We start from the raw sequence: 17,885 nt of genomic DNA, 5'->3' as shown, positions 1-17,885 counted from the left end.
CTTAGTTGGAACAGAATTGTAGTTCCTTTTGATGGCATCCTTTTGTATTAAGATGGTACAAATTGTAGATGTATTGAGGTTGTACGGTCTTGCCAGTTCAATCACTCGTACACCACGCTCATGTTTTTTTATTATTTCCTGCTTTACTTCTATTGACATCATTCTCTTCTTCTCACCACTGTCCTTTACACTCACTTTCTTTGGCCACATGATAGTACACAAAAAAGTTAGTAAAAAATGCAAAAATGATGCAAGAACAAGTACAGCTCACGAGATTCGACTTGATTCCACGGGTAACACGTGAGAAAGAACGAGATGCTCCTGTTGTGCTGCCGATACCGGACCCGTGCACCAACTGGCGGCAGCTTCCCGAATCACAACTCGTATCTTGGAATTTTGCTCAGATCTCAGACAAAAATATGGATCGAGTCGTAGCTTGTATCTTAAAAAATTCGTATGCTGGTCTGCTCGTATCTCAAGGTACCACTGTATTTTGACCTTTCCCGTTTAGTATTCTGTGAAGGGCCAAATAAAACATTGACAAACAGAGGCAGTCTCCTGTTTGCAGCTTCAGCTTTAGGTCTTCGGTGGTTACTTGAGATACTTACTTTGTGACACTTTTCTACTTTGGAGATTTGGGACTCACCCTGAAATTCATTTGATGTTGTCATTATGGTGTGTGCTGAAAACGGGGTATAGGTTCTTTGTAATAATGCAGGACTACTTTGCTTATTTGAAGGCTACTTACTTGGAACATAGTGAGACTCTAGAAAAAATTACAAAAAGCCATTAGAGGCTCCTCTAGATAGTTACAAAATCCATGCATGATGTGTACTAGAAGAATCTGGTAGGCCTTCATCTATTTCCTTGTACTTTCCATTTTGTGGATATTCATGAAGCACACATATAATTTCACATGTAGTTCATTCTCCTTCATTGTATAGATGGTCAGGGCACTCTTCCGTGGTTAGGCTGGTGGGTCCCCTTTTAGCTGACATAGAATGGCACGTGGTTCCTTTGGTGAGTGTACTTCAGTTGTCCCAATGTGGGGTGGGCAGGCTGTAAGGGCCAGGTATGAAATACTTCAGACTCTGTGGGCTGCAGGTGGTCTTTATAGCATATTCTTGTTGACCCCTGATCTAGAACATGACTAACCAATAGAACTTTCTATGTTGTAGCTACTGATTACCTGAAATGTGGCTAGTATAACTGAGGAAAAGAATCTTTACATTTATTTCATTTTAACTCATTTAAATTTAAATAATTACATATAACTGGTGGCTATTTTATTGGACAGTGCAGATCTAGAAAATTCACTGTGGAATGAATAAAGCCTTATCAGGCCTTACGTTTTAGATTTACTTATATTGTATTTCACTATCTGTGAATTGGGAGTTTTCAGCAGTTCTTCTCGTCGTCCCATTCTCCATCTTACTCCAATTCTGTAATAAAATCTGGGGAAAGATTTTCCAGAGCAGCTTCCTGTTCTGACAATACTTTTTCTCCTCATTTCAGTGAGGCAGATCTGGAGGAGGTGTTGACTTTCTATACCCATAAAAACAAGTCTACAAGTGTCTTCCTGGGAACTCACTCAAAAAGTTCTAAAAACAGCAACAGTTACTCTGATAGCAGGGCAAAGGGTGGTAAGTATGCTGGTTAATTAATGAAAAAGAGGAAGGATGAGTGAAATATGAGATACACAAAGAAGAGCCAAGAATAATGTGCTGCTTAAGGCCAAGTAGGCCCCAAGATGGTGGAATTTTACAGTGTCGGGGTGGGTGAGAAGGAGGCATTACTGATTTTGTGCTAAAGATAGAAGACGCACATGATCTGATATTTTTTAATGATAATTAACAGAGTTTTTCAAGATCTATTAATAGTTGACATTTATTGAGCATTTGTTTATCTGGAGGTGATCTTTATTATTCTTCCAAAAATCATACAGAGTAGGTGCTATTATAGATGAGAAAATAGAAGCGGAAAGATACTGGGTGTCTTGCTCAAGGGTGCCCTTCATGTGCTGTGGGACAAGAGTTTGAACCTTTGCCTGCCTGACTCAAAACTTGTGCTCTTGGCCCTGGCCGGTTGGCTCAGTGGTAGAGTGTCGGCCTGGTGTGCAGGAGTCCCGGGTTCAATTCCTGGCCAGGGAACACAGGAGAAGTGCCCATCTGCTTCTCCACCCCTCCTCCTCTCCTTCCTCTCCTTCCTCTCTGTCTCTCTCTTCCCCTCCCGCAGCCAAGGCTTCATTGGAGCAAAGTTGGCCTAGGCGCTGAGGATGGCTCTGTGGCCTCTGCCTCAGGCACTAGAATGGCTCTGGTTGCAACAGAGCAACGCCCCAGATGGGCAGAGCATCGCCCCCTGGTGGGCATGCCAGGTGGATCCTGGTCGGGCGCATCGGGAGTCTGTCTGACTGCCTCCCCGTTTCCGGCTTCAGAAAAATGCAAAAACAAACAAACAAAAAACAACAAACTTGTGCTCTTACTTTGTCTTCCTACCTCTCCTGATGCTGTCTCACTTTTGTTAACTCTTCCTTCCTCTAGCTCATCACCATTAGCATTTGGAGTAGAAGAATTCTCTGTCATGTAGGACTGTTCCATACCTAGTGGGGTGTTTAATATCCTTAGCCCCATTCACTAAATTCCGTGAACCTTCTTTAGTCATTGTGATAACCCAGAATGTTTACACATGTTTGTAGAAGTTCTCAATGATGGCAAACTCTGTGATGGGGATTTTGGCATTGATGTGGATCAAAGTATCAAGGTTACTTCATATGATCAAAAAATAGCAGTGATAGTCTGTTATGAACAAAGCTCTGTGCTTTAAATGTAAGATTCATTTAAAATCTAGATGTAACTGTAAGATATAGGTAATCAGTAAACTAATTTTATCAAGGAGCTAAACACCAGATTCAAAGATGGAGACTTTTTTCCTGCTCTTAAGGCTACTATTGTCTAGTGTGAAAATGGCCAGGATAATTGGCCATTTAAAATGTGATTTTGTTTTCCCCCCAAATGATGTTGTTAATATTTAGCTTCAGAGGGTAGTCCATGAAAGCCTATTTATACTTAGTTCACTGTATAATTGAATTATTCTATTACTAGAAGTCCTTCTGGGTCCAGCCCTCTTCTTGAGCTTTTTTAACTTATCTAAGTTCTGAAGCTAGTTTATCCCTCTGTTCATGCACTCCTCCTAAACATTTTTACTGGACACCTATGATGTGCCAGGCATTGTGATAGTAGTAGGTACACAATGACCAGAACTGTCATAGTCTTTGACTTTCCAGCATTTATTGTCTAGTGGATGAAGTTGGATGAGTAAATACAGGAAGAAGGTTGGAGGAAGTGTTGGAAGAGGGAGGCTGAGGAATTCTTCTAATGAGGTTGGGGTAGAGAACAGTGTGTTAACCTAGGATGTGAGGGCCTAGGTTGGAATTCAGAATATAACTTCTCCCTGGGCAGTAGTGGGGGAAGTCCTAACACAGTGTACTAGGCTATTTTTATAAATGGGTCCTTGGAAATTCTAGGGTTCATGTGTTAAGGACTACCTTATACAAGAAGATCTATACCTGTCTATACCGACAGGAATGAACCAGAGGGGCAACCAGAAGGCCTCAACCAAGGAAACAACATTATGACATTTGATAGTATCTGGACTCATTTCAAACATGAGCACACAAGTGTGTGACAGAATGACCAGGGCTGGTAGTGATGGGAAAGGAGAATTCATGTGTCTTAATTCTTCCATTCTGAAAAATGATCTGGAAAGGGCCTTTCTTACGTTTTTCTATGAGCCTAACCCTTGAGAAAGATTATCGACTATTCCCCTAAATATATTATTAGTTCTGACTGTCCTTTCTCAGAATTCTGTGGTAAAAAACAAACAAAACTAATTTCTTAGAGTAGAAGTTTAGTTTATTAGTGATTTTGTTGTTGAATAAACTGATCAGCCTATCTAGTAAACTCACTCTGCTTACTGAAGTAAAACCAAGGAGTTTACTTTAAGATACAGAGCTATTGTAATATCTGGGGGTCATGCCAATAAATACTGGGGCTGTGCTTTCTGTCTATTGCTGGTTGCCCTGCTCCATACATATTATGACTTCTCTGCTCCAGTGGGCACCAGCGACCAGCTTGGTCTCTTATTCCTACAGTCTGAATTTTTGACAGAGGCATCTGGCTGCCCTTACTCATATTCTTTCCAGGCACGTCCTAGCTTGTTGGCAGTCCATGGATGGCTGCCCTGGGTTTAAATGTCTTTCCCTGGTTCAGTTAGCATGAGCTAAGGTTGGGATAGTTGGGAATCATTTGGTTGGTTGCCCACTCACCAGGGTAGTGGGTCTGGCCATCCTGGGAAAAGTGGTGAAATAGTGTTTCGTAGGGTTGATTATTAGTTGTGTTATATATACTTTTGTTTGTTTCTAATTTAATTCATTAGGGTGACACTAGCTAACATAATTATAAAAGTTTCAGGTGCCCAATTCTACAACATATCTCTGTACACCCTATTGTGTGTTCACCCCCCTCAAGTCAAGTCTTTGTCCATCATCGTTTATCTATCCCGTTCCCTCCTCTGCTTCCCTCCTTCCGTCAAGTTGTGTTATCTTTTGGAAAAAAAATTATGTGTAGTGATGTCCTAACATTTGATTAATAGGAGAGCCCAAGGTCAGTATATATCTTTTATTTCAGATCACCCTGAGACGATGGAAGAAGTGAAAATAAAGCAGCCCAAACAGCATCAGGCAACAGACATTCACTCTGATAAGTTGTCTCGTGAGTGACTTCAAACTACATAGACTTGCTGCTCACTGATAAATCCCTAAAAGAAAAAAAAAAGGTCTTCAAATACTAAATGATTCCAGAGAATGAGAAACCCAAAGAAGTTTCTTTTCTTTGTTCTTCCTTTTGGCTTAGAATTTCCTTTTATCTGCTGATAACCTGTTGTCCTTCCAAGGAATTTGTCACTTTAATGTTTAGAAATTCTGAGCACTTTTCTGGAAGGGTGAAAAGCAGAGGGAAGGGTGTTAGCTGTCACTACCAGAAACTTTATCTGATACCCTAACATTTGTAGAACTCCAGCTCTGGTTAATGGAGCTGGTCCCAACTCCAGCTTTAAGAAAGGACTAAAACTATTTCTATTGCCTGTCTCCATAGGCAGAACCTCTTATATTCATGATGAATGCCCTTTAAAGTCTGTATTTTCATGATTTCTGTTTCATGATAAGGTTATTTTGATGTTTAAAAATGTTTATATCATGCTTTATTGTGATATGTCAGTTTTTCTTAAAATGATTATTTTGTTTTGTTTTGTTTTTGTTTTAATAGGATTTACCACTTCAGCAGAAAAAGAAGCAAAATTCATTTGTACCAGGTCTCCCTCTGCTTCTTTTTCTGGTCCTGCTGCTCCTCTTCTGCAGAAAATTCCCAACACCCAGTTGTCATCTATGGTTACGACCTCTGACCCCTCACCAGGACCTGGCCACCATTCCCCAGTCTCTCAGATTCCTCTGGCCATCCCCAGCGTGCCTCCGCAGCCGGCAGTGTTAGTGAGCAGCATCCCAGACCGTGCTTCTCCGTCCACACATCCTGGGACACAGAGCGCACCGAGCCCCGCCGGCCTGACGCGCTGTCGGTCCGGCAGTTACACCATTGGCCCCTTTTCCTCTTTCCAAGGTGCTGCCCAAATCTATAGCCAGAAACTGTCTCGTCCCTCATCAGCAAAGCCTGGTGAGTGGGAAAATGGAAGGTGTTCTGATATGGCTAAGAGTCTTGAATTTGGTCTGGTAGCATTCATTCATTGATGCAAAATAAAATAGGACTTTTAGATGCTGGGGATTAAGAAATGAGTAAGACAAGGCTTCTGTGGTAATAGGAGCTTACAGTCCAGGTAAGAGATTTCCCATCGTAGATAATCATAGACCTGTGAGTGTGCTGTCTGCATTCTTTCTGATTCAGATAGTTATTCCTGACCTCAGACAAAGTAGTAGTATTTTATTTTTCAATGTATTTAAAGTCAACTGTGACCTGAATAAATAACCAAACAGGGTATCTATTTTTAAATACTAGTAAGATAGCATGTCTAATTTTAAATACAGTAGACCCATATTATCATTCAAGTTTTCCCCCCATTATTGATTAACATCTTTATTCACATTAATTCACATACTGTTATCACTCATTCAAGGTGGATAATTCAGTGGTTTTGAGTTTTGCAACCCACTACCTTATTTTAGAACATTTTCATTATCTCAAAAGAAATCTCATACCTATTAGCAGTTACTTCTGTGTCCTCCTTCCACCAGCCCATCACAACTGCCGACTCTACTTTCTGTATGTATAGATTTGCCTATTCGGGACATTTCATATAAGTAGAGTCACACAGTTGGTGGTCTTTTATGAATGGTTCCTTTCACTTATAATGCTTCATTCATGCCGTAACATGGATCAGTACTTCATTTCGTCTTATGGCTGTATAATATTCCATTGGATAGATGTACCACATTTTGTCACTCTATGTATTAGTTGACTTTACTTTTTGGCTGTTATGAGTAATGCTTTTATTAATATTCAAGTACAAGTTTTTGTGTGGATCTGTGTTTTTATTTCTGTTTGGTGTAAACCTAGGAGTAGAATTGCTGGGTCATATGGTAACTTTATAGTTCCTCTTTTTTTTTTTAATTTACCAATTTTAGAGAAAAGGAGAGAGAAAAAAACAAAACATTGATTTGTTATTCCATTTATTTATATTTTCATTGGTTGTTTCTTGTATATGCCCTGGCCGGAGATTGAACCCGCAACCTTGGTATAACTGGGGTGACTCTAACCAACTGAGCAACCCAGCCAGGGCCTATAGCTCCTCTTTTTCAGGGACTTCAAACTTTTCCAGAGTGATTATACCATTTTACCACTAGCAGTGTATGAAGGCTCCAGTTTCTCCACATCTTTGCTAACACTATGTTCTGTATTTTTTATTTTACCCATCCTGGTGAGTTTGAAGTAGTATCTCATTTTTATGTTTATCTTTTTGCATTTCCCTAATGACTAATGATATCGACCATCTTTCCATGTGCTTATCGGTTATCTGTATATCTTCATTGGGTAAATGTTTATTCAAATCCTTTGTTCATTTTTAAATTGGGATATTTTCCTTTTTATTGTCTTTTTATATGTTTTAGCTATAAGTCCCTTGTCAGATACATGATTTAGAAAGATTTTCTCCCTTTCTGTTGGTTGTCTTTTTATTTTTTAAAGAACCAAAGTTTTGAATTTTGATGAACTCTGGGAAATACTTGTTTTTCTTTTTTTTTTAAAGTGAGTGGAGGGGAGCTAGACAGACTCCCACATGCACCCTGACTGGGATCCACCCAGCAACCCCCATCTGGGGCTGATGCTTGAATTAAGTGAGCTATCCTTCCTTAGTGTCTGTGGCCGATGCTCAGACCAGTCTAGCCTCTGGCTACGAGAGGGGGAGTGAGAAGGAGAGAGAGCAGATGGTTACTTCTCATGTGTGCCCTGACCGGGGATCAAACCCAGGATGTCTGCACACTAGGCTGACGCTCTGTCTGCTGAGCCAACCAGCCAGGGCTGGGAATATCTTCACATTGGTCAAAATTTTAACTATTTTAGTGTTATCCATGTTAAGGTGAGTTACAGCTGAGGTATGTTTTATAAATAGCCAATCTGTTTTTAAATCTGTATCTGATTTTAAATGAAATGGATATTATAATATGCAGCTTGAATCTGAGATCTTAAATACTTACTTTAATAAGTCATAAATATGCATGTATTTGTGTCTGTGCTAATTCTGGGTGATTCTTACAATTTAATCTTCTAAAATCAGTAATAATAATTTTTTATTTGAACTTTTTTCTCTCATGTGAGAAATTCAGTAAGGTCACTGTCTCCAATACCCTATGTTATCAAAAGTAAGATTTTTTAAATCTTACTTTTTCATATTTTTCTGAAGGAAGGATAGAGAACAGAAGAAGCTAGTCAGTTTGAAAATATTTTCTAATTTCTATTGTGATTTCTTCTTTTACCCATGAATTAATCACAAGTATATTTATTGTTTAGTTTTCAGATAGTTGGTATTCACTATTTTTTCCAGTTGGCTTTTAGCTTATTTTTACTGTGGTCAAAGAACATATTCTAAGTGGCTTAAAAAGTAGTAGACACTTATATATCGTAAGCAACAATAATAGCCATAAGTGATGGGAGTCACATTTTTCTGTGGTGAATGAATAGTTTGGGAGTGAGATTAAGATATTACTTGATGCAAGACTTTTAATTTTTCAAATTGATTTTTAATTACAGTTGACATAAATAATATGTTAGTTTCAGGTATACAACATAGTGATTCAACATTTATATACCTTACAAACAAAGTGATCACCACAATAAGTCTAGTAACTAACTTTAGATCTTTTCTCTCGCTCTTTTTTTTTAATTGTGTGTGAGAGAAAGGGAGGGACAGACAGGGAAAGAAATGAGAAGCATCAGTTCATAGTTACAGCACCTTAGTTGTTCATTGATTGCTTTCTCATATGTACCTTGACCAGGGGGCTCCAGCCGAGCTAGTGACCCCTTGCTCAAATCTACAATCTTTGGGTTCAAGCCAGCAACCATGGGGTCATGACTGTGATCCCGCATTCAAGCGGGCAACCCCATGTTCTAGCTGGTGAGCCCACTCAAGCTGGTGAGCTCGACTCAAGCTGGTGACCTTGGGGTTTTGAACCTGGGTCCTCAGCATCCAGGCCAACAGTCTCTCTACTGTGCCACTGCCTAGTCAGGCTCTAGACTTTTTAAAGATAAATGTACAGTTGGCCCTGGCCGGTTGGCTCAGTGGTAGAGCGTCGGCCTGGCATGCAGGGGACCCGGGTTCGATTCCCGGCCAGGGCACATAGGAGAAGCGTCCATTTGCTTCTCCACCCCCACCCCCTCCTTCCTCTTTGTCTCTCTCTTCCCCTCCTGCAGCCAGGGCTCCATTGGAGCGAGGATGGCCTGGGCGCTGGGGATGGCTCCTTGGCCTCTGCCCCAGGCGCTGGAGTGGCTCTGGTCGCGGCAGAGATATGCCCCGGAGGGGCAGAGCATCGCCCCCTGGTGGGCAGAGCGTAGCCCCTGGTGGGCGTGCTGGGTGGATCCCGGTCGGGTGCATGCGGGAGTCTGTCTGACTGTCTCTCCCCGTTTCCAGCTTCAGAAAAAAGAGAAAAAAAAAAGAGAAAAAGATAAATGTACAGTAGCAAATGTCAAAGGTAACCACTAAAAGAATAAAAATGTAGTGATTCTAAACCTATGGGAAGAAGAAAAATTTATAAATGTGACTTGTTACATTAACAGATTAAAGGGAAAAAACTGTATTCATCATCTTAGTAGATGCAGAAAAAGAATTTGATAAAACTCTCTGCTGATTTATGATAATAACTCTCAGCATAATTTGAAAAAGAGTGCCTTCCATAATCCTACAAGAGGTATTAGTATAAATGGGAAAATGTTATAAGCATTTCTCTAACATTAAGAGCAAGAAAAGGATGCCCACTGACATTGCTTCCATTCAGTGTTTCTTTGGAGGTCAGAGCCAGCATAAGACAATATAAAGAAATGAAAAGGGCCCTGGCCGATTGGCTCAGTGGTAGAGCGTAGGCCTGGCGTGCAGAAGTCCCGGGTTCGATTCCCGGCCAGGGCACACAAGCGCCCATCTGCTTCTCCACCCCTCCCCCTCTCCTTCCTCTCTGTCTCTCTCTTCCCCTCCCACAGCCGAGGCTCCATTGGAGCAAAGATGGCCTGGGCACTGGGGATGGCTCCTCAGCCTCTGCCCCAGGTGCTAGAGTGGCTCTGGTAGCAACAGAGCGACGCCCCAGAGGGGCAGAGCGTCGCCCCCTGGTGGGCGTGCCGGGTGGATCCCGGTCGGGCGCATGCGGGAGTCTGTCTGACTGTCTCTCCCCGTTTCCGGCTTCAGAAAAATACAGGAAAAAAAAAGAAATGAAAAGAATAAGGATTCAAAAGGAGCGAATAAAATATGTTTATTTGCACATAATACATTATCTACATAGAAAACTGAAAATAATCGATGCATTTTAGAAATAATTATTTTAGCAGTGTAGATGGCTATAAGATTAATATTAAAAATGTATAGCTTTCTGTGCCTGACCAATGGTGGCACAGTGGATTGAGCATTGACCTGGGATGCTGAAGACTCAGGTTTAAAACCCTGAAGTTGCCAGCTTGAGCACAAGCTTATTTGGCTTGAGGGCGGGATCGTTGGCTTGAGTATGGGATCATAGACATGATATTCTGCCTGTTGACCTGAGCCCAAAGGTCACTAGCTTGAAGTCCAAGGTTGCTGGCTTGAGAAAAAGGTCACTGGCTCAGCTGGAGCTCCCACCCCCATCAAGGCACATATGAGAAGCAATCAATGAACAGCTAAAAGTGACTCAACTACAAGGTGATGCTTCTCATCTCTCTCCTTTCTTTTCTCTCTCCCTCTCTCTGATGTGCACGTTAAAAAAAAAATCATAGCTTAAATATATTAGCTATAAGGAATTAGAAAGCAATTTTTTGTATTGTGGTAAAATATAGATAATACAAACTATAATTTTAACTATCTTAAGTGTACAATTCAATGGCATTGTATATTCACATTGTTGTTAAACCATCACCACCAAGAAAACAGTGTTTTTAAAAACATTTACAATAGCATAAAATCTATAAGCTGTCCAGGGGTAAGTTTAGGAAAGACTTTTATAAGAAAATTATGTGAGACTATGTTGAGAGACATTACATATGTGAATAAATAGACTATGTGCATGGATAGGAAGACTTAATGTCATAAATGTGTCAGTTCTGATTAAATTGATCTCTTTGACTGTACTTGTCAGTAGTCTGTGGGTCCTCTGTCAGTACAATTCCAACCAGTCAACAGTTTTGTTGTACTTGACAAACCTATTTTAAAATAATAATGGAAGGGCAAAAAGCCAAGAATAGTGAGAACCTACTGAAGAAGAAAACTAAGGTGGAGGAGCACCTTTATAAGACTTAAGATAAAGATACGAGAATTAAGACAGTATGGCATTGGCAAAGGTACAGATTAGTTAACCAGTGGAACAGAATAGAAAGTTAGATACAATCACACATGGAGCTTTGATATATGACAGAGATGGTTTTGTCGGTAGTGGAACAGGAAGGGTTTCTCAATAGACGGTGCTATGTACAGGAAAAAAGCGAGGTTAGATCCCTGCCTCACACTATGCATAAAATCAATTTTAGATGTGAAACTTAAAACTTCCCCTTTTTTTGAAGATATGTATTTATTTTTAATTGAATTTATTGGGATGACACTGGTTAACATAATTATAAATGTTTCGAGTGCCCAATTCTACCACACATTTCTGTAAAAACTTATAAAGTACCAGGTCATCTTTAAGATCCTATAATAAGAAGCAAAAATAAAAGCATAAGCAAAACTTTTATAAATCAATGAGAAAAAGACAACCCAATACAAAAATGTTAAGTGATATCAGAAATGACATAATACCTATATGCTTAATGTCATTATTAATCAAATGAGTGTTAATGAAGCCTACAATGAGATTTTACACCCTCTTTAGGAAGAATTAAGATGTTTGACAAAACTTAATGTTGGAGAAGATGTGAATCAGCAGGAATTCTTATATTTAGTTTGTACAAATGTAAAAAATACCACTTTGATATTATCACATAAATTGAAAACTCAGCACACTGTATGACCTAACCATACTGTATGACCTATTCCTGGGCGTGTACACAAAAGAAGTTCTTCTACACATACCCCGGGAGATTATGCAACAGTGTTTACTGCCACACTGCCTGTAATAGCAATGAGCTTGAAATAACCAAAATATCCATTGATGAGGGAGTAGAAAATAAATTGTAGTGTACTTGCAAAATGGAATACCAAGCAGCAGATAAAATTAGTAAATTTCAATGTACTTAGAAAGGCTAGATCTTGGAATATGGTAATGAAGAACAAAAGCAAGTCCCAGGAACTCAAAAACAAGCAAAATTATCTAGTGTTAAGTATGTATACACACAAATAGACACATAGATACATAATATAAAATTACATTTTGAAAAAGGGAGGGAATGAATGATAAAGGGAGATAGGGATCAGGAGGCACACATGGATTGATGCACATTAATTGGTAATGTGGTTCTTGAGTTGGGTAGAAATTTCTCAGGTGTTCATGCTTTATAACTTACATATCATTTGTAAATAATATTTTGTATATATCACAGAATAATGATGAAAAAATTAAAAAATTTAAAGCAGGTCACCAAATTGTGCATGCAGAATGATCCTGGTTAGAGAAACATTAATAAGACAGAAAGGAAGCCCCTTACAGAGTTTCTGTTTTCTTGGATTTAAAATAATTTTTTAATAAGCTGTGTGACAGCACAGAAAAAATATGAACCTTGATTTTATATTAAATAATTTCTTTTCTTTGCCCTGGCCAGTTGGCTCAGCAGTAGAGCGTTGGCCTGGCGTTCAGGAGTCCTGGGTTTGATTCCTGGCCAAGACACATAGGAGAGGTGCCCATCTGCTTCTCCACCCCTCCCCCTCTCCTTCCTCTCTGTCTCTCTCTTCCCCTCCCGCAGCCAAGGCTCCATTGGAGCAAAGTTGGCCCTGGGCGCTGAGGATGGCTCCATGGCCTCTGCTTCAGGCGCTAGAATGGCTCTGGTTGCAGCAGAGCATCGCCCCGTGGTGGGCATGCCAGGTAGATCCCGGTCGGGCACATGCAGGAGTCTGTCTGACTGCCTCCCCGTTTCCAACTTCAGAAAAATACAAAAAAAAAATTTTTTTTTATTTTGCCAGGATTTCAGTGCTCAAAAATAATAGAACTCTGATTTCAGAGCTTTCCTAGGACTGTGGATAAGTGGCCAGCGGCTACTTAGACGACGGACAGCCACACAAGAAAGTCAGGAATTACCGTCAATTTCAGGACTGCCTTTTGTTCAGGATTAGTAAATTCTAGGATTGGTTATTTTTCAACTACACAAGATGAAAACTTTTTTTTTGTGAAGCTATCATAGAAAGCAAAAACACAGCCTGACCAGGCGGTAGCGCAGTGGATAGAGCGTCGGACTGGGATGCCGACGACCCAGTTTCGAGACCCCGAGGTCACCAGCTTGAGCACGGGCTCATCTGGTTTGAGCAAAAGCTCACCAGCTTGGACCCAAGGTCACTGGCTCGAGCAAGGGGTTACTCGGTCTGCTGAAGGCCCACAGTCAAGGCACATATGAGAAAGCAATCAATGAACAACTAAGGTGTCGCAATACGCAACGAAAAACTAATGATTGATGCTTCTCATCTCTCCGTTCCTGTCTGTCTGTCCCTGTCTATCCCTCTCTCTGACTGACTCTCTGTCTCTGTTAAAAAAAAAAAAAAAGTGGCCCTGGCCGGTTTGCTCAGTGGTAGAGCGTCGGCCTGGCGTGCAGGGGTCCCGGGTTCGATTCCCAGCCAGGGTACATAGGAGAAGCGCCCATCTGCTTCTCCACCCCTCCCCTTCTCCTTCCTTTCTGTCTCTCTCTCCCCCTCCCGCAGTGAGGCTCCATTGGAGCAAAGATGGCCCGGGCGCTGGGGATGGCTCCTTGACCTCTGCCCCAGGCGCTAGAGTGGCTCTGGTCGCAACAGAGCGACGCCCCGGAGGCGCAGAGCATTGCCCCCTGGTGGGCAGAGCGTTGCCCCCTGGTGGGCGCACCGGGTGGATCCCGGTCGGGCGCATGCGGGAGTCTGTCTGACTGTCTCTCCCCGTTTCCAGCTTCAGAAAAATACAAAAAAAAAAAACCACATTAATAAATGCATGTAAGAGTTTGGCAATAGGAAGAGTTTTTAGGGATGGTAAGGATTTCTTTTTATTTTTGTGAGCATTGGAAGATAGTTTTATTGCTACTTATGTTGTCAGAGATTCCTAGGATTGAATAGAGTAATCTGAGATTTCTCTATGATCATCCTAAACTTTTCAGGGCCTTTTTTTTTTTTAACATGAGAAAATAATATTTATTTGTTTGTTTGTTTATTAGCAGGTTTAGGTCTTCCAAACAAGCAGCATTCAGGAGTAGCCAAAATGCAAAAGGAGGGAGAAGACATTTCTTCGTACAGCAGACGGCACAACCAAAGTATGGTTACAGCTGAACTTCAGCGGCTAGCTGAGAAGCAGGCAGCAAGGCAGTATTCTCCCTCCACGCACATCAGCCTCCTCACCCAGCAGGTATGCACGGAGGGCTCCTTGGGCCCCAGCAGGATTAGCAGCAGGGTGCTCTGTCCTCCTTCCCTGTCTTGACTAATTAGCATATACTGTTGAATGAGTATTAGCTGGTTTTAAGCTAAAGAATGAAATTGTTCTTCTTCAACTTTAAAGAAAATGATGTTACAGGTATTCCAAAGTTAAGTCTGCTGCTGACTGATATACTTATTTCATGGATAAACAGTATTGATTATTTAGGTGTAAATGTACTCTTAAAGGATCTTTAAAAATAACTTCATTCTTTGGTAAAATTTTCTAGTGAATTCTAGTCTTAAAAAGCTTTTTACCAGAATGACATAATATTACCTTTTACTTTACTTTTTTTTTTTTTTTGGTACTGTCTTTCATCTCATGATCTCAGGATGTTTAATAGGTTCTGACTAATGAAGTATTTCAGTGTACCCTTATTCAATACATGTCATTCTCGCCATTTCATAGATGGGGAAAACTGAGGCTGAAAGAAATGATCTAGTCAGTACCATCTGCCAAGCTGGCTGGCTGGCTGGAAATAGATACCAGGATTTATTTTGGTATCTGCCTTTTAATTTTGGTGGGTAGCCTGACCTGTGGTGGCGCAGTGGGTAAAGTGTCGACCTGGATATGTTGAGGTCGCCGGTTCGAAACCCTGGGCTTGCCTGGTCAAGGCACATATGGGAGTTGATGCTTCCAGCTCCTCCCCCCTTCTCTCTCTCTCTCTCTCTCTCTCTCTCTCTCTCCCCCCCCCCTCTCCTGTCTAAAATGAATAAATAAAAAATTAAAAAAAAATAATTTTGGTGGGTAATAACAAACTTATGACACAATGAGGTTAGATGAAACTTTCAAGAACTTTGGGTTCCTTTTGCCTTCCTCGCTGATTATCGCCATGATATATCACTGAAAGTAGAAACCATATTGTCTCCTTAAAGCAAAATGGCATCAAAGTTCTCCAAAGAAGTGGTCATAACTTAACTCTACAGTTATAGTTTGCTGTATCTCTATTGTGTCAAATTCCTTAAAAGGCGGCAGCAACTCTATAATGATATCAAGCATAGAAAAAAGTGGAGCTGAAAATTACTTGAAGCACGAATTCAGTGTAGGGAGCACACTGCTCTCTGGTGGCACCCTACTTCTCTGTATGAAATTTAGGACCAAAATTAAAGGTGCGCATTAGCTTTTCAGCCCCACCTCAGTGTGGGGGGATGTAATTAATTTTCTGTTTCTGATCATGTGAAGGGAGTAGGTGAGGAAGCCTAGTGTCAGTCGGGAAGCAAAGAATCTCGGAAAGGCGGTGTTGAGAATTGAAGGAGTTGGATAGTTACCTGTTTGTGATAGGATGATGGGAAGGGGGACCGAGTATCCTGACCACAGCACAGTGGGAAGGAATTTTGAAATGGGAAGTGGCTTTGAGGAACGGAGAAAGGGGCCAGTGACCTGCTGCACTTGTTTTCACTGGGCCATTGACTGGAGCATGTCTCCAGTTTATAAATGAGCAGCTAGAAGCACCAAGACTAACATTTTTTCTTTGCAAAGTAAAAAACAGCCAATATCGGTATTTACATATTTTCAGCTCCTGTCATTTGGTGGATTTCAAACCTTGTAAAATGACAGGATCCTGATCTTGTGATATCATGGTGATTGTATCCTAATTGGAAAGTCATCTCCCATCAGTCTTTCTCATCTAAGAAGAATTTCAGTAGAAGTCCATCAGATGCCTCTTTGTTCAGATCTGAACCTGCCATTAGATGTCAGTCTTAACATTTAGTCATGGCAATAGGGTGACTAGTGCTTAGAACGATGCTGGCGGAGGTGCTGGGATATATACTGGCAGGTGCAGTGGCAGGAAGAACGCAGAATTAGCCATCTGAAGACCTGCCTTCTATCTGGAACTAGCTCTGTGATTTTGGAAAAGTCACTCAACCTCTCTCAACCTGAGGGCCTCTATTTGTTTTGGGGGAAAATACAATAGCACCATGACAATGGTATGCAAAACCTCTTTGTAAAGTTTTAATGCCATACACTCGAAAATAATGTTATTTTGGCCACAAAAGGCTTTCAATAATAAAATACAGTATTTCTAATTTGATTTGAAAAAGTAAGTTTTGGGTTAAAATGTTACCAAAATGAGCTTGGTTGTTGCAAAGCTCGATTACATGTTATTCCATCCCTTCCCCTCAGAGCTAGTAATTCCTTAGTTTGGACTTTGAAAGAACTGGCCTTTTATTTTTTCTTTCTGATAATTAATAACATGTTATAGTGGCTAAAATAGACTTTGGTACATTTGTTTACTAGCTGTGTTTGGAAGAAAGTTTCTTACTGAGTTAGTTTCTTACTCACTGAGGCAAGTGAAACAGTGTCCGTGGCTCTCTGGTGAGAGCTGGGGGTCCAAACAGCAACTGGTGGGAGCTCTGCTCTTCTCTCTGGACTGAGGGCATCAAAGTTTAAACTTAGGCTCGTCAGCAACAACCTTGTATCTGGTACTCACTTTAAATGCTTTTGATTTCCTCTTACTGGAGATTCTTTCTTTCTTTTTATTTTTTTATTATTTTTATTTATTGATTTTTAGAGAAGAAGGGAGAGAAAGAGATAGAAACATTGATCTGTTATTCCACTCCTTCATGCCATCATTGGTTGATTCTTGTATGTGCCCTGACGACTGGGGAATGAACCTGCAACCTCAGCATGTTGGGATGACACTCTAACCAGCTGAGCTATCCAGCCAGAACTTCTTTCTTTCTTTTTTCTTTTTTTAAGTGCGAGGAGGGGAGATAGACAGACTCCTGCATGTGCCTGACCAGTATTTACCTGGCATGCCCACCAGGAGGTGATGCTCTGTCCATCTGGGGCGTTGCTCAGTTGCAACTGGAGCCATTCTAGCACCTCAGCGCCTGGGCCAACTTTGCTCCAATGGAGCCTTGGCTGTAGGAGGGGAAGAGAAAGATAGAGAGAAAGGAGAGGGGGAAGGGTGGAGAAGCAGATGGGAGCTTCTCCTGTGTGCCCTGGCCGGGAATCGAACCTGGGACTTCCACACACCGGGCTGATGTTCTAATGCTGAGCCAACCAGCCAGCCTTAGCTTTATTTTGTTATTTCCTTCCAGTTTCTTGAGTTGGGTGCTTAATTTATTTTTATTCTTGTTTTTGAAAAATTAATTTAAAGCTATGAATTTTTCTCTGAACATTGCTTTAATTATATCACACAAACTGATGTATCTTTACATTGCTTTTTTGAGCAACATATTAAGAAGCCTTCTATTAAATAGGGAAAACTGATTTTAAATTTTGCTGTTTTGGAAGATACTAAAAATAGGAATGGTATTTCTGGAAAATTATTTTATTTTGTCCACCATTTCAACTACTTAGCCCATTAACGTTTTTAGTGGCAATCTCCATAAAAATTTTGTATTCAGGTGTGTTTTTTTAAATGTATTTATTCAAAAAAATTTTACTAAGCTCTTCCCAGTGTTCTAGACTTGGGCACTGAGCTCTGGGGTGAGAGAAGACAGAGTCCTCAGCATGAGCTAGCTCACACCGGTCGTGGTGTTGGAGGACAGGGAGGGAGCGCCCAGGGGACAGGTCGGATTGAAGCTGGACGAGAAGAGAAGGGCTGACTCACGATGAGCTCCGGATGCCCTGG

General features: G+C 40.9%; 1 protein-coding gene across 11 annotated transcripts in view; it reads left to right on the top strand.

Annotated features, from left to right (window-relative positions):
* Window positions 1-17,885, top strand: part of TTLL5 (tubulin tyrosine ligase like 5) — a 308,772-nt gene that overhangs the window by 125,720 nt on the left and 165,167 nt on the right. For 8 of the 11 annotated variants that reach the window (XR_010731041.1, XM_066272633.1, XM_066272632.1 and 5 more), the window contains 4 exons: window positions 1,516-1,643; window positions 4,686-4,769; window positions 5,322-5,723; window positions 14,052-14,239. Coding sequence is in view for 10 of the 11 variants with exons in the window: in XM_066272633.1 (XP_066128730.1) it covers window positions 1,516-1,643; window positions 4,686-4,769; window positions 5,322-5,723; window positions 14,052-14,239 (802 nt within the window). In the remaining variant the exon portion in view is untranslated. The remainder of the gene's footprint in view (window positions 1-1,515; window positions 1,644-4,685; window positions 4,770-5,321; window positions 5,724-14,051; window positions 14,240-17,885) is intronic. The other 3 variants (XM_066272631.1, XM_066272636.1, XM_066272635.1) reach the window with 1 other exon arrangement.

The sequence above is a fragment of the Saccopteryx bilineata genome, chromosome 4 (genome assembly GCF_036850765.1).
Source record: "Saccopteryx bilineata isolate mSacBil1 chromosome 4, mSacBil1_pri_phased_curated, whole genome shotgun sequence".
NCBI lineage: Eukaryota > Metazoa > Chordata > Mammalia > Chiroptera > Emballonuridae > Saccopteryx > Saccopteryx bilineata.
Note: the sequence above shows the minus strand (reverse complement) of the source record. Positions and strands in the feature narration are given on the sequence as shown.